This window comes from Acomys russatus, chromosome 12 (genome assembly GCF_903995435.1).
Source record: "Acomys russatus chromosome 12, mAcoRus1.1, whole genome shotgun sequence".
Lineage (NCBI taxonomy): Eukaryota > Metazoa > Chordata > Mammalia > Rodentia > Muridae > Acomys > Acomys russatus.
The window spans coordinates 18,531,587-18,547,094 of record NC_067148.1 but is presented as its reverse complement, the minus strand read 5'-3'; the positions used below and the strand labels follow the sequence as shown (position 1 = coordinate 18,547,094).

Below are 15,508 nucleotides of genomic sequence, written 5' to 3'. Positions count from 1 at the left end.
ACAGTGCTCTTACCCACTGAGCCATCTCTCCAGCCTGCATTTTTTTTCTTAGGAACAAATTCTCATATAGCTGAGGTTGGCCCCTAACTTGCTATGTAGCTGGATCCTGCCACCTCGGCCTCCCAATTGCTGGGATTACAGATATGAGCCATGTTCACATGCAGGCATATGTGGGGAAAGGTTATATCAGAAAACACTCTTTAACTTCCTTGAGAATCATGCATTACTGCCTGTGGTAAATATTTTCAAAATCTTTCCTAAAAACCAATTTGCTCTTATTTTCTTGGTAAATATTTATTTACCAAGGCAAAGTAAATGTGTTGACTTTTAAATTTTAATTTAGGAAAGCAAATTAAAACTATACTTTCAAAAGTGGATTCCTAAAAGTTATACTACACTGGAGTTGGGAAAGGGGCATGAAACCTACTGGTTTGACCAAGGTTACTCTTTAAAATATATGAATTACAAACAAATCTTTTCTCTTTAAAATATATGATTTACAAACAAATCATCAGAATCATTTCAATTCACAATGATCTGATGATTCTAATGAAACTTCAATGATCTTTTAAATTACAAATTGAGGCCTTTCTAAAAACTCTCAGTGATTACTGAACAGATGACAAACTCAGCACTTTCAAAGTTGGGGCTCAGTTTTTGTTGAAACACAATTTAACCTCAACTACTGTTCTAAGTGTGAAAGGAAAGATGTATTATGATGAATAAAAATAACTTAAATAAAGAAATTACTGGTAATTGGCCACTTTTTTGAAAAAATGCTAGTATATTAGAAACAATTAGGATTATAAGATGATTACATTTTTTTAGACTGAGAATAAAACTAGAAATAAAGGCATTAATACTCTAAACAAGCAGTTCCCAAACTATGTTAAAAACCCAATACTTACAAACCCAAGGACTACTCGTTCCCTAGACAACTCAGTGCAGGGGAAGCTCCGCACTGTCCTCTGTCACAGTCGTAGGCCTGTACTCATCTGAGTGGCTCTTAGAAGCCATGTCCACCTAGAACCTGCGATGAGGCTGCTTGTTTACTATGGTGCTGGTAGAGGACAAACTGTTCATCAAAGAGTAGTTTCCAAAGCAGTAATAAGCATTGTTTTCAGCCTCTAACTAATTAATTTATAAACATCTATTATGTTCACAATATAGATGCATACTCTTCCTGGGATTTCTTGTCTGCTAACTGGCTCTCCTGTCCACCACACAGTCTAAGATAAAATGGAAATCAAAAATTTACATTTAGTCCCTTAAAAATCAGTATCTAACTGACCCCAATTTCTTAAACTGAGTGCTTAACAGGATAATCAAATGACTGAAATTACCAAAAATGCCTGGGATGCTTTTAGCAGAGGGGTCTGTCGCTCAGCGCTTGGCAGCCTAGTTGTACTCACCATTTTATTGTGGTTCTAAGGTTAGGCTGGCTGACTGTGCTGTCATCTAGAAATATTGTTGAGCATGAGCTATACTTTTTAGTAAGCTGCCCTGGAGATACCTGAAGGGGAAGGGAAATAGAAGAGAATGTCATGGTAAGTTAGACCTATAAAATGTGTTCTTCTTCCTTGGTAAAAATGTCAAATGATAAAGCATTAAGGTATTTGCTACAGTACATGAGTGAGTGCAGCAGCATGTGCGGCTTTGCAGGGAGCCCCTAGAGGCTCCGAATGTCCACAGATCAGAGCTGAGGAATGGCTTATAAAATCTGCCCTCAGGATGGCACCTACAAATCAAACCTGGCAAGTATCTATTATCAATTTCCTTTATAAACATTATAAAACGTTTAAGTAAGGTTTCAGTATTTCCTCTTAAACAAAAGGCAGCTTTCTATTTCTATATAATAACTATAATAAAATATAATGCCTTGAATACTGGCACAAGAGCATCTTACTATAGTAAATACAAGGTGAATAATAAAGTAGTGACTGAAAGTGTTCTAAAGTCAGAGTGGTGTGCCTGGCTGCTCAAGCCAGGGGCTACAAGTTTCTCTGGGCCATTCCCTTAAGCATTAACATTTCCTCACATCTGAAAATAGAAGGCAAAAGCAACTTGGGGACATTAACTTTCATTCCAGGTCTAAGTACACTGCTATTGTGTTCCTTAGATGAAAACCTCAAGTGTGTGTTTATCTCACTAAAGTTATTGAGCACATATCATGACACCGTCCTGATGCTCTCTGCCATGGATCCTCCCTAACTTCTCTGACCCCATCTATCTTCCAGCACACCTCTGCCAACAATCACATCACAAAATGTTTCTCTTTGTATTTCTAAACTACTTCTCCAGAGGAAGACTCTCAATAGCCCTACCTCCAAATGCTGAGCACACAATCTTAACATCTTATGGAGTTCAAATATTTGATGAACTGTTAGTTAAAAACTTTAAGGTTGGGAGTATAGCTCATTAGTAGAGTACTTGACTAGTACTCTTGAGGCCCTAGGTCCAACCTGAGTACTGAAAAATTATAATTTGGGAGATAACTCTTACTATGATAGATATAAACTAGTGAAGAGTTGTCTGCAGGGGCACTGTAAAAATGACACTTGACTTCTTGAGCCCTATGAACTATCTTTAAAACACTTTAGAAGTATCCATTCACTTGCAAAGAATGCAAGAATACAGCAATTAGCAGATACTGAACAGCCTGAAGTATATTAAGGCCTATTAGGTCCATGGTTAAACAGTGTCACTTAATAAAGATCAACAGCAGCATTCTTTAGAACAAAATACCAATAACAGCATTCTTAAAAAACACTAATTCAGATGCGCCTTCCTTTCCTCCTACAGTTAATGTCTCTGTCATACTGTCACTCTGGCCACCAGTACTTTCTCATGAACACATGGAAGACAGGCAGGCAGAGGACACAGTTGAGAGGGCAGAGCACGTCAAAACTGTCAGAAACACACGGTACATAAAACAGCATTCTGGTTGTTTCACATGTTTCACTATAAAGTCACTTGCTCTTTATCAAAATAATCCCCCAGATGTTTTTGAAAAGTACTATTTGAAAGATTAAATATTTTTTCAAACTAGAAGTATTTTAATTATATCTAAAGCTGTGATGTTTCTTTCTTTCCTTCTTTTTTTCCCCATTTGAGACAGGGTTTCTCAGTGTAGCCTTGGCTGCCGTAGACTCGCTCTGTAGACCAGGCTGGCCTGCGCCTCCCTTAGTGCTGGAATTACAGGCATGAGCCACCTCAAGCAGCTCACTGTGATACTGCTTAAGCCAGTCCATTAATATTACCTTTGTGTTAATGGGTATCCTTTTATAACCCCAAAAGATAAATACAGCATAAGAAATGAAACTGATTCATTGAAATGCTTTTACTCCACTGGAAGAAGATACCTTTTAGAGTCACTATTATAGACTGAGGATCCAAATCAAAATTCCTTAGGATAGAAAGTGTTGAGTGTGTGTTAGCTAGTGATTTGTGAACTTGATATAAGCTAGTCATTTTGGAAGAGGAAACCTCAACTGAGAAAAAAAAAATGCTCCCCTCAGACTGGCCTATGGGCAAAGCTATGGTGCACTTTCTTGACTGATCAACAATCATGATTGAGGGAAGGTCTCGCTCACTGTGGGTGGTGCCATCTCTGGGCTGGTGGTTCTGGGTGCTATAAGAAAGCAGGAACAGACTGAGCGAGTCATGAAGAAGAAATCTGTAAGCAGCAGCACTTCTCTATGGCCGCCTGCACCAGTTCTTGCGCGATTCCCATCCCTGCCCTGATCACCCTCCATGGTGATGGACGATGATATGAAAGTGTAAGCAAAAGAAACCCTTTCCTCCCCAAGTTGCTGTCAGTTATGGTATTTTATCACAGCAACAGAAGCCCTTAACGAAGGCAGTGGATTTTGAAATGTTCTTACACAATAAATAATACAAATATATTAAAGAGATGTCTAGGGAACGGGACCTAGGTCTAAGCACCAGCGTTTTTGTTTGTATTCTTCATTCACTCGAACAGTCGAAGGTAACTGTATACAGTTTTTCTTCTCCATGTTTGCCTACTCATGAGGTCAGGTATGGAATTTCCACTTGTGTAGTTTGGCACGCAAAAACTTTCAGATTTCATATTTTGGAACATTATGGATTCTTTTTTTTTTTTTTTTTAAACATTATGGATTCTAAATTAAGGAAGTGCAACTTGTACTAAGGAGTAACAGAGCATATACATGGTAAAAAAAACAATTTTGACGAAACAAAACAAAGAGAATAAAAATGAAGTAGAAATAAAATATAGACTGGTGCTGCTTCCTCTCATTTGCTTCTCTACATGGTTTCTAATCATGATGTATAGCAGCTTGTCTTACAAATTTTATTTAATTTATTTATTTTGTCTTTCAAATTTTAGAACATTTAATTAGACACAATCTTCCAGGCCCCTAGGTGTTCATTTAGCAAATCAGTAACTTTCTACCTAGATATTTCTAGTGCCCCTGCCACTGTAGACTCTAAAGTCCAAATAAAGAGAGATTCCTGTATTCAACCCAGAAGAGCAGCCACTTCTGCTACTCCCCACTGCTGCCCTCTTCAGGCCATACTCCCAGCTTTAAGGGAGAAAACAGAAATACAATACACAGCAGGGGGTCAGCTATTCAAACTTTTCAGTCTGGAAACTAGACAATGGCAAGAGACAATCTCTGAGCAAAGCCTGTGACACAGCCGCTAAATGGAGCTTTTTCTTGGGTTGTTCGAAAACTTAATAGTTGCCAGTTGTGGTTAGCACCTTATCACTGCTTGTCTATAACTCCATAAACTACACTAGTAAAGCTAATTTTTACATTATTAGAAAATGTTTAAAAAAAAAAAAAGGCACCAAAACCACATCTAATAGGTGGTTACTAAAATAGACACACATTAAATAAGAAGTATCTTTATCTTGTCAGCACAGGCACATGTGCCTGCTTGGTGCCTAACTAGGTCATAAGAGGCCTCAGATCTCCTGAAACTCAAGTCGTGAGCAACCATGTGGGTGCTGGGGACCAAACTTGGGTCTCCAGAAGAGCAGAAAGCACTTTTAACTATTGAACAAGCTGTCTTTCTGGCCTCTAAATAGGGATTCTACATTCATTGAAGCATTATGGATTGACCACAAATCTATTTCTTTATAAAATTTCATTTGCATTAAAGCAATAAAACAGTTTATATCTAGATTAGGAAATAGGACTAGCAGAGCATTTTTAATGTTCTTAAAAGATGAAAATGAAACTGGCATGAAGTGTAAGCCTACAATCCCAATAGTGCAGAGATGGAGCCAGGAGGATCAGGAGTTAAGGCTGGCCTATTAGGGCCTGTCTCAAAACACCCCAATGAAGTGGCACGGCAGCACAATGTTGGTGCCCACAGAGACCTAATGGGACAGGAATACGAGCAATTGAGAATTCAGAGACACAGACCTTGGGCAGTAAGGTACACATGCAGAGGAGCCAAAGCCAGCTGGGCCTGTGGCCAGAGCCCTCAGTCCCCCTGGCCCCGCTTACACATACTTATGCTTTAGAGCTATAAAGCGGACAGTTTAAACCTCGCAGTTTTGATAGAGACCGTTTAATCTTGGAGATGAAAAGGGCAGAAATGTGCGCTGAAAAGCAGAACTGCCTCACTTCGTCAATTCCTAGAAAGCAAGCCTGCTACAAGCAAATTTATAATGCACAGGCAGAAACCTGAGAAAGCCTTCTCTGAAAAAACCAAATTATCCTACAGATTCAGACCTAGAAAAGGATACTGAGAACCGAGAGTGTGGCCCACACCTTTAATCCCAACACTCAGGGAGGCAGAGGCAGGCAGATCTCTGTGAGTTCAAGGCCAGCATGATCTACAAATCAAGTCCAGGACAGCCAGGCAGAAAAACCCTGTCTCAAAAAACCAAAAAAACAAAAACAAAAACAAAAACAAAAACAGAGAAGTAACCAATCCAAGAGAGAAGTCATGTGTGAGACCCCAGTAACTTCAAAGACACATCCCAGAAAAAAATTAAATGAGCAGGCCTACACTAGCCAGCCTTACTGAAATAGGTGACAAAGGCTGTGAATGGGTGCTGACAGGAGAAAAGCAGAACACATGTATTTTAGTAGATAGAAAATAATTTTGATAGGCATGTGACAAATGTAACAACATTTGGGGGTGGGGGAAGGATGGCTGTTAAGAAATAGGCAAGTGAAAATGGTTGGAAAATTAATTGTACACACTAAAAATAAGAATGGGAAAGCAGGGAGACCGGGCAGAGCTGCACACTGCATTAGGCTGTGTGAGCTAACATGGGCAGGCAAAGGGGTTTATCTAGAGGGCACGATGAGCTCAGACACAAAACCACCGAAGAGAAAAAAAATAACAGGTGTGTAGGAGGCAATGACTCAGTAACTATCAATGCTAATAGTCATAAAGTAAATACTGATTTAGGACTTAACAAAAATAATATATATGCTGAGGAAATGGAAGAGGGAAATAATGGTCACATGGGAAAGAACTCTAACCTATATGATGGGAAATGAGCAGACAGTACCAAAATCAATGGCTTGTTACTTCAATTAAAGAATTAGACTCAGGGACTGGAGAGATGGCTTAGTACTTCAGAACTCTGAACTGCTTTTGCAGAACAGCCAGGCTCAGTCCCCAGGGCCCTCAGCAAGCAGCTCACAGCTCTTCAACTCCAGTTCCAGGGGATCTGGTTCTCTCTTCTGGCCTCTGCAGGTACTTGTGTGTACAGAGTACACATAGATTCTTGTAGGTGCGTGCGCGCGTGCACACACACACACACACACACACACAAATAATAAGCAAATCTTTAAAAAATTAGAGTAAAAACGGGAAAAAATTTCAGACATGCCTCTGTATTATAACCATAAATAAATAAAAATGTCAGAAACCTGTTTTTAAAATGATATTAAGTTACTTTCCTAAGTGAATATATTATCTGAGAAAAGACTTTTAGAAAATGTTCAGAATCAGTCTACACTAACCATACGACATTCTCATTATATTTTCTAGAACTCATTGCACAGATACTTTTAATCAAACTACTAATATCTTAACTTTTCAACTATTTACTTACATGGTTTAAATGGTTGCTCTTCCTCTTTTCACGCACTAAGAATAAAAAAAAAAAAAAATAATTGGTTAATTCAGATACAAATCCCAGAGAAAACTAAAAGTAGTTGCTACTATTTATCTGATGGATTACCAACATGCAAAGTAAGATAAAAATCAGTTCTATTTTAAAAAATAGTTTCTAACAAAATAAATTTGTCAAAATAAACTCCATAAAGTAAATCTAAAAAACCAAATTATACTTTTTAAACTAACAGATAATGTAATAGTCACAAATGAGAACTTCCATATACAAAAAGAAATGACAAAGTAAATTAGGGCAGGTGAGAAATTCAGCTAATAAAATGATGCAACATCTAAAAATGGAGCTCTTAGAATGAGTGTGCTGACCTAACTGAGCATGACATCCATAGCGCACGAACTTCAGGAAGAAACCTGGCCATACTGGTTCCCCACACTGCCTCCTCAAAGAACAACAGACTGCACCTTAGACACATTCCTTCCCACAGATGACAGGGGCACAACCCAGTTTTTCTTTTATTGCTTCCTCACCCTTTATATATGAAAAACCCACAGGACATAAAATATAGCAGAACTAACCAGAATAGATAGCTCAAGACCTGCAAAATATATACAATGATAGAAGTACAGGCTAGATACTCACACTGTCATAATCAACAGAAAAAGTTACTTTATAGAATGAGAGAGGAGCTAAGCAAACATTACAGAGAAGAGTACAGAAAAGCCCACAGTTCAGACTCTTAAGCTAAAACAACAGAAATCCACATATTAGCAAACCTTCTAAGAAACATTAGGGCATGTTTGTTCTGAGTTTTGTTGCAATGGGATGAAGAGGTCTTAAATAGATGAAAGTTTTGAGCCGCATAAATCTGGGTGTGACCCAGGCTCACTTGGTTGGAGGTATTATGTGAAATAAGGTCAAAATGACCATATACGAAACACTTGTTTTGGTGTTTTACATTAAGATCTAACAGAACCCTAAGCCTTATCAGTCATCTTTAAAGTGCACTTGAATTAAGGAGAAGGAAGGGGAGACAGCTGTAACTCACGCCACTTCTAAACTACGCCTGCATGGGCGACAAGGTGTGGATGTGTCGACAAAAATCTACACCACTCTCCCTAAGAGTGATATTAAGGCAAAGCATACCATCATATATCAAAAATAAACGCATGAAAGGTTTGATCAGTATACAAGTCCTACAAAGTGTTTTTGATACTGAATTGATATTGAGTATCAGCAGGTTCCAGTCTTTTCCCAGTGGGGAAACAGTCTTACCATCTGTTTGAGATTTGCTGAGGAAAATTGTGCTTGCTCTTGGATGGTCGGAAGGGTTTGATTCCAAAGCTAAATCTATGGAAGAAAATAAAAAGATGTGGTTATTATTTCAGAAGTAAAGTAGGCGGGTTTGAAAACTGTGATTAACAGTTCTAACTTTTAGGAGAAGGGTTTTTATATATGAACATCAGGAACATAAAGGCAACAAAATATGAATTCTAATAAAAAACTACCAAATCTCTCTATTCACATGGAATCTAACAGCTACGGTTTTGACTCTTAAATTTATCCCTAAGGGATCTTATGAGACCTTAATGGAATCACATATATGCCTTCCCTCCTACTTACCTGACACATGTGCTAATATTACCGAAATGTTTCCAGCCCACCAGACACAGCTCAACATATCACATGGCTACAACACAAACAGCTAGTCTCAATAAGCATTCCTGTTTGTTTTGCTTTTTTGAGACAGGGTTTCTCTGTGTAGCCTTGGCTGTCTGTAGACCAGGCTGGCCTTGAACTCATTGAGATCCTCCTGCCTCTGCCTCCTGAGTGCTGGGATTACTCAATAAGCATTCTTTAACTACTTGGCTAGGTCTAACTTCATTAGACAAGAGAACTTGTCTTGTTAGCTGTTGGTATGGGAATAATCCATCATGCAGATTTAGGGCTGCAGAAAGATTCGATGGCCAAATCCACATAACTTCCATGATTACAAACTGACTTTCACCTTTTGGCCTCCAACTCCAAGGCTACATTCATTCACTTCTTGTTGCAGTCTACCTTGAGAGCAGGGTGAAATAATCTTCTATCTAACCAAGGATATAAGACTCAGAGATCCGCCTGCCTCTGCCTCCCAAGTGCTGGGATTAACGGCAGTGCACAACCACCGCTCAGCCTAACTAATCCTAATGTTTATACTTTGCCATCATGTGGGATAAGAAACATCATAATGAGAAAGGTGAGAAACTCTGGCGTTCTTGAGCAATGCTCACCTCAAGCCACTAATCCAATCTTTTCAGCAACTGGAACAAGCTCGAGGCTGAGAAATGGTAAGGCAACACTCCCAAACCTTGCCAGCCAGCATTCTACTCTTTGAAAAAGGGGTTTATTTATGTGTTTTTGTTTTTTATTAAATGTATGAGTGCTCTGCCTGCATGTGCACCTGCACACCAGAAGAGGGCATTGGATCCCTGTATAGATGGTTGTGAACCACCATGTGATTGCTGGGAACTGAACTCAGGACATCTGGAAGAACAGCCAGTGCTCTTAAGAGCTCAGCCACCCCTTAGTGGCACACACCTTTAATCCTAGCACTTCGAGGCATTTGAATCTTTGTGAGTTCAAGGCCAGCCTGGTCTACAAAGAGAATTCTAGGACAGCCAAGGCAGTTACACAGAAAAACCCTGTCTAGGAGAGAAAAAAAGTGTGTGTGTGTGTGTGTGTTTAGTGGTAATCACAGAGCACTTACTACATCCTTGGCTTTTACAGAATACACACTTGATATGCTGCCTATCACTCCAGTTCTAGGAGGCCTGACACTCTCTTCTGGCCTCCTCCCAAATCTGCACTTGTTCATACACATGAATAATACATAACTCTAAAACCCCTGCTCTATCAGTACAGCTGTCTAATGCAGCATTTCAGAAAAACATATACTCAGAATGCCTATCCTTTCTCCAAATAAAAAGCAAACGATCTTGCATGAACATAATTCAGGACTTCTCAGTGTAACAGTAATCTGAATTACCTACTTTATTTTTACATTATTTATTTAGAGACAGTATCTCACTATGTAGTCCAGGTTGGCCTTGAACTCTTGGATCCTTCTGCCTCATCCTCAAGAGGGCTAAGATTACAGGTGTGCACCAGCTGAAGAAAATTATTTTTAAAGATACCCCCACACAAAGTTATTTTTAAGGTTTTCTGACAGCTTTAAGTGTGAGATAAAGTTAGCTATGTGGGAAAACAAAGCTGTGTGTGCATGAAGTGACAGGCAGAGACCTTCTAAGCTGTTTCCAACCTAAAGCTCTTTTCTGAAGAGACAGAGAACCACTTCCTTCTAAGAAGCAAACATCACCATTTGAATTAAAATGTAATTTGCAGATCACACAATTAAAAGTTTATAGAAACAGCCCCATTATGTACCAGTCCCTGTGTCACAATGAAGTTTAATTAAAAACTTTCAATAGATGAGTCTGAAGTTAAACATCACTCAGGCAGTAGTGTTTCCCTGGGTTCAAGCCCCAGCACTAGAAAACGATCCAAGGAATTTCACAGGTACAAGAAAATTACTCAAATGAAAGAACTGAAGTTTAAAACATACACCTCAAATCAATGGGCTGGAGAGGGGGCTCAATAGTTAAGGGTACTTGCTCATCAAAGACCTAGGTTTGGTTCCTAGCACTCATGCTGCGTGGCTCACAATGGCCTGTAACAACTTTGGGGGATCTGATAGCCTTTTCTGGCCTTCTGAGGTGCACATATGTGCATGCACACACAGACATAAACTCAGATTCACATACATTCACATAAATCTTTAAAAAAAAAAAAAAAAGCCACAACAAGATGTACTGTTACAGTTCTAAAGGCAAAACCCAAGGTTTGATAAAAGTATGACAGCATGTCATAGAGAGGGAGTTTTGGAGTGGGTACATGTCCCAAGGCTGGTCAATCAATCACAACTCTTGAGACTTCTCAAAAGTCAGAGGAGAAAGGCGAATGTGCTGGAGGAACATTAGCTAGTTACAAGATGCAGTGGCTGATGGGAAGAAAAGATGCAGTGGCTGACGGGAGGAAAAGATGCAGTGGCTGGCTGGAGGAAAAGATGCAGTGGCTGACTGGAGGAAAAGATGCAGTGGCTGGCTGGAGGAAAAGATGCAGTGGCTGACTGGAGGAAAAGATGCAGTGGCTGACAGGAGGAAAAGATGCAGTGGCTGACAGGAGGAAAAGATGCAGTGGCTGACAGGAGGAAAAGATGCAGTGGCTGGCTGGAGGAAAAGATGCAGTGGCTGACAGGAGGAAAAGATGCAGTGGCTGACAGGAGGAAAAGATGCAGTGGCTGGCTGGAGGAAAAGATGCAGTGGCTGACTGGAGGAAAAGATGCAGTGGCTGACTGGAGGAAAAGATACAGTGGCTGACAGGAGGAAAAGATGCAGTGGCTGACTGGAGGAAAAGATACAGTGGCTGACAGGAGGAAAAGATGCAGTGGCTGACAGGAGGAAAAGATGCAGTGGCTGACAGGAGGAAAAGATGCAGTGGCTGGCTGAAGGAAAAGATGCAGTGGCTGGCTGGAGGAAAAGATGCAGTGGCTGACTGGAGGAAAAGATGCAGTGGCTGACTGGAGGAAAAGATGCAGTGGCTGACAGGAGGAAAAGATGCAGTGGCTGGCTGGAGGAAAAGATGCAGTGGCTGACTGGAGGAAAAGATGCAGTGGCTGGCTGGAGGAAAAGATGCAGTGGCTGACTGGAGGAAAAGATGCAGTGGCTGACAGGAGGAAAAGATGCAGTGGCTGACAGGAGGAAAAGATGCAGTGGCTGACAGGAGGAAAAGATGCAGTGGCTGGCTGGAGGAAAAGATGCAGTGGCTGACAGGAGGAAAAGATGCAGTGGCTGACAGGAGGAAAAGATGCAGTGGCTGGCTGGAGGAAAAGATGCAGTGGCTGACTGGAGGAAAAGATGCAGTGGCTGACTGGAGGAAAAGATACAGTGGCTGACAGGAGGAAAAGATGCAGTGGCTGACTGGAGGAAAAGATACAGTGGCTGACAGGAGGAAAAGATGCAGTGGCTGACAGGAGGAAAAGATGCAGTGGCTGACAGGAGGAAAAGATGCAGTGGCTGGCTGAAGGAAAAGATGCAGTGGCTGGCTGGAGGAAAAGATGCAGTGGCTGACTGGAGGAAAAGATGCAGTGGCTGACTGGAGGAAAAGATGCAGTGGCTGACAGGAGGAAAAGATGCAGTGGCTGGCTGGAGGAAAAGATGCAGTGGCTGGCTGGAGGAAAAGATACAGTGGCTGGCTGGAGGAAAAGATGCAGTGGCTGGCTGGAGGAAAGCCTTTTCAGCAGAGACAAAGAGAGGGAGGGAGCAGGGTCAAAACACATTCTGAGATCATTTAATTCCCAGGTCAAGCTATAGCTTGTTTACCTCTCTTTCAACTCCTTGTACTGATTTTGAGATAAATTTCCTTTGATGCATTATCATAAACATCATAGTAGATTCGATCACATTAAAATGAGATGAAAAATGAGGTAAAAGTCTTCCTCAACTACAGAAATTAGCGAAAGCTAAAACAATGCTTCATTTAAAAACTACCAATACATATACTCACAGTCATTAACTTTCAGTTATGTTTCTTATGTATTTCTTAAGAAACAGTTCTTGGGTTGGGAGTAGTCAGTCATTAGGTACCTAGCCCTAGCACATCCAAGGCCCTGGGCATTGAACCACAAGAAAACAAACCTTCTATCAGCTCAAACCAATATCAAACCCCCTTCTCAGCTCACAGCTTGTGTTACATTAAAGAAAAATCATCTCCACCCTCAAAATAGTTATTGTTGAATAAATGTATAATGATACAGCAAGTGTTATTCCCACTTTAACTTAGCCAATCCAATACTGGGGATTTAGACAAAATTCTGCCCTTATGAGTACACAGTGTGTTTTTCTTTTTTTCTTTTAGTACACTATTTTAAAATAATGCTTTTTTTTTTTTTAATCTCCTTTTTTTTTTTTTTTTCTCTTAAATCTCCTTAAGAAAGATCTTCAAGGGGCTGGAGAGATGGCTTAGTGGTTAAGAGCACCGCTCTTCCAGAGGCCCTGAGTTCAATTCCCAGCACCCACATGGTGGCTCACAATCACCTCTAATGTGATCTCATGCCCTCTTCTGGTGTGCAGGTGTACATGCAAACAGAAAAAAAAAATTTTTTTTAAAGAAAGACCGTCAAATATAGAATCTCAAATGGGTAAGTTCCATGGCTCAATATACACTACGCAGCTTTTTGGAGAAGTAAAGGCACACTGAAGCATAGCACTGCCAATTAGGTCAGCTTCCACTCCTATCTCAGTTTAGATACTTAAAAACTCCTGATGTTTGTGAACGAGGAACATTACCCTGACTCTTATTTACAGATATTTGGTTACAGGCTGGCCACTCTCCCATAATTATAATATTTCCACTTCAGTGCATTTTAAAATCACATATTTATATAAAGCCTACAGAAATTATATCCACTAGTCTTTCAATGCCAGTTTGTAGTGTTTTAAGGAAATATCAACTTCATGTAGCTACCAAAGTTTGCTATGTAACTTGTACTTTCCACTTACTGTATATACCACATGTTGCTATTTTATAATAATAGAAAACAAGGCAGTAGACAGTGACCCTACATACCCACTGTAGTATTTCTGCACTATCAACTCCCTTCCCTAGAGCCTGTGGAGATGCTGATAAATCACAGAATCTATTCACTCACTCTTACAGAGGCAAGACAACTATGACCAAAGCATGAGGCTGCATAAACACACACTCTGCACACACCTATGGATTTAGGAAAATGAGAATACACCAACCACCATGTGTCTTAAATGTACATTTCTTTAGACACCTGTAAGAGAGGAGGGGCTGGTGAGACAGCTTAGTTGATAAAAGTGCTTAATGCATCAGATAAGGACCTGGCTCCCTAGCACAGATGCATATACAGTGAGCCTAGAGATAGAGGTAGAAACAAGCAGATCCCTGGGATGCACCTGCCAATCAGCCTAGACTGTCTTAAATAGGTGGAGCAGCAATGAGGAAGATGACCCTTCCCTCATTTGTCACATACTCTTTGAACTTGTACATACATGTATACAAAGATACATCCTCCACAAAGAAACCTCCAAGAATGTTTTCAACTAGGAAAAAATAACTCAAGACAAGGATTATAATTAAAATTATAATTATTTACACAGTATTCTGCCCCATGTGTGCATGCCAGAAGGCGGCACCAGATCTCACCATAGATGATTATGAGCCACCATGTGGTTCCTGGGAATTGAACACAGGACCTTTGGAAGAACAGTCAGTGCTCTTAACCTCTAAGCCATCTCTCCAGCCCCAGAGCCACTATTTTTGAATCATCAATTTTGGTTGCAATTTAATTAGAAAGCAATGGTAGACAAATAAACTGTCTTTTCCTACAGCCCAAGATCCTATAAGTTGTATAATCTATCTTAATTACACATGTCAAAATTCTAAAAAACATGCAACTTAGAATAACTAAATGCATTGCAGGAGGCTAAAAATGCTAGCATTAGGCAACCATACCTCATCACAAAATTTTCCTTATCAAAATATTAAAGAAAGCAGTGACCAAGATATTGACAGATAGAAATAGCACCGTTCAGGGAGGAAAAAAAGTTGATTCCAACATAGGGATTTCAATATACCACAATTAAGGAATACGTCAGCAGTTCTTAGGTACTTGTCCACTTACTGACAAGCTCCGTCACCCTTTAACATATTCCATCCATTGACACAAACAGTCCAAGACTCACAGCTGCACTGCCAACTGATAAACTTATCACCTAGTCCACATTTTGCATCGGTAAGTAATTCTCACTTGATGGTCTCCAGCAAGCTCACCTCAGCAGAGGGTCCTTAATCTAGAGCTCACTCACGCCCTGCTTTTCTAGCCTCCAACGATCCCATCCACTTCTGCGCCTGGTCTAACGGCTGTGCTCATTCATATATTGAGACATTCTTCCCTAGCTCATTTCTTGAGAGCATTTTACTAAAGCTTTAAAGATCCTTTCTAGGTTACACATCCACTATCTTCACTTCACTGTATGCTCCTCAATGTTACTGTTAGACATCAAAGCTTACTGTCCTCAGAAGAAAACACAAGGAAGAAGAATGACATCCCAAGACGCCCACTTTGAGTCATACTCTGTAAGCTCTGTGCTGATACATTCTACAAGTGGAATTTATCTTCCTCATCAACCATGTCTCACTTGTTAAAACCTTAGAAAACTCAATTTATATTTCCTGGTATATTTCCTCATATGTAAACCAGCTAAAATATTCCTGTACTGCCTAACTCAAAACACTGAGAAGATAAAATGAAATATACAGGACATACACAAACTTTTCACACCCACAAAAGCAAAC

The 15,508-nt window shown here is 40.1% G+C and overlaps 1 protein-coding gene across 2 annotated transcripts in view; it reads right to left on the bottom strand.

The window, feature by feature from the left end:
- The window catches only part of Ccnyl1 (cyclin Y like 1), a 37,788-nt gene that overhangs the window by 17,278 nt on the left and 5,002 nt on the right, over nucleotides 1-15,508 (bottom strand). The window contains exons 2-4 of one of the 2 annotated variants that reach the window (XM_051153946.1): nucleotides 8,360-8,434; nucleotides 7,067-7,101; nucleotides 1,413-1,513 (exon numbers count right to left, since the gene is read on the bottom strand). In XM_051153946.1, the coding sequence (XP_051009903.1) occupies nucleotides 1,413-1,513; nucleotides 7,067-7,101; nucleotides 8,360-8,434 (211 nt within the window). The remainder of the gene's footprint in view (nucleotides 1-1,412; nucleotides 1,514-7,066; nucleotides 7,102-8,359; nucleotides 8,435-15,508) is intronic. The other variant, XM_051153947.1, reaches the window with a different exon arrangement.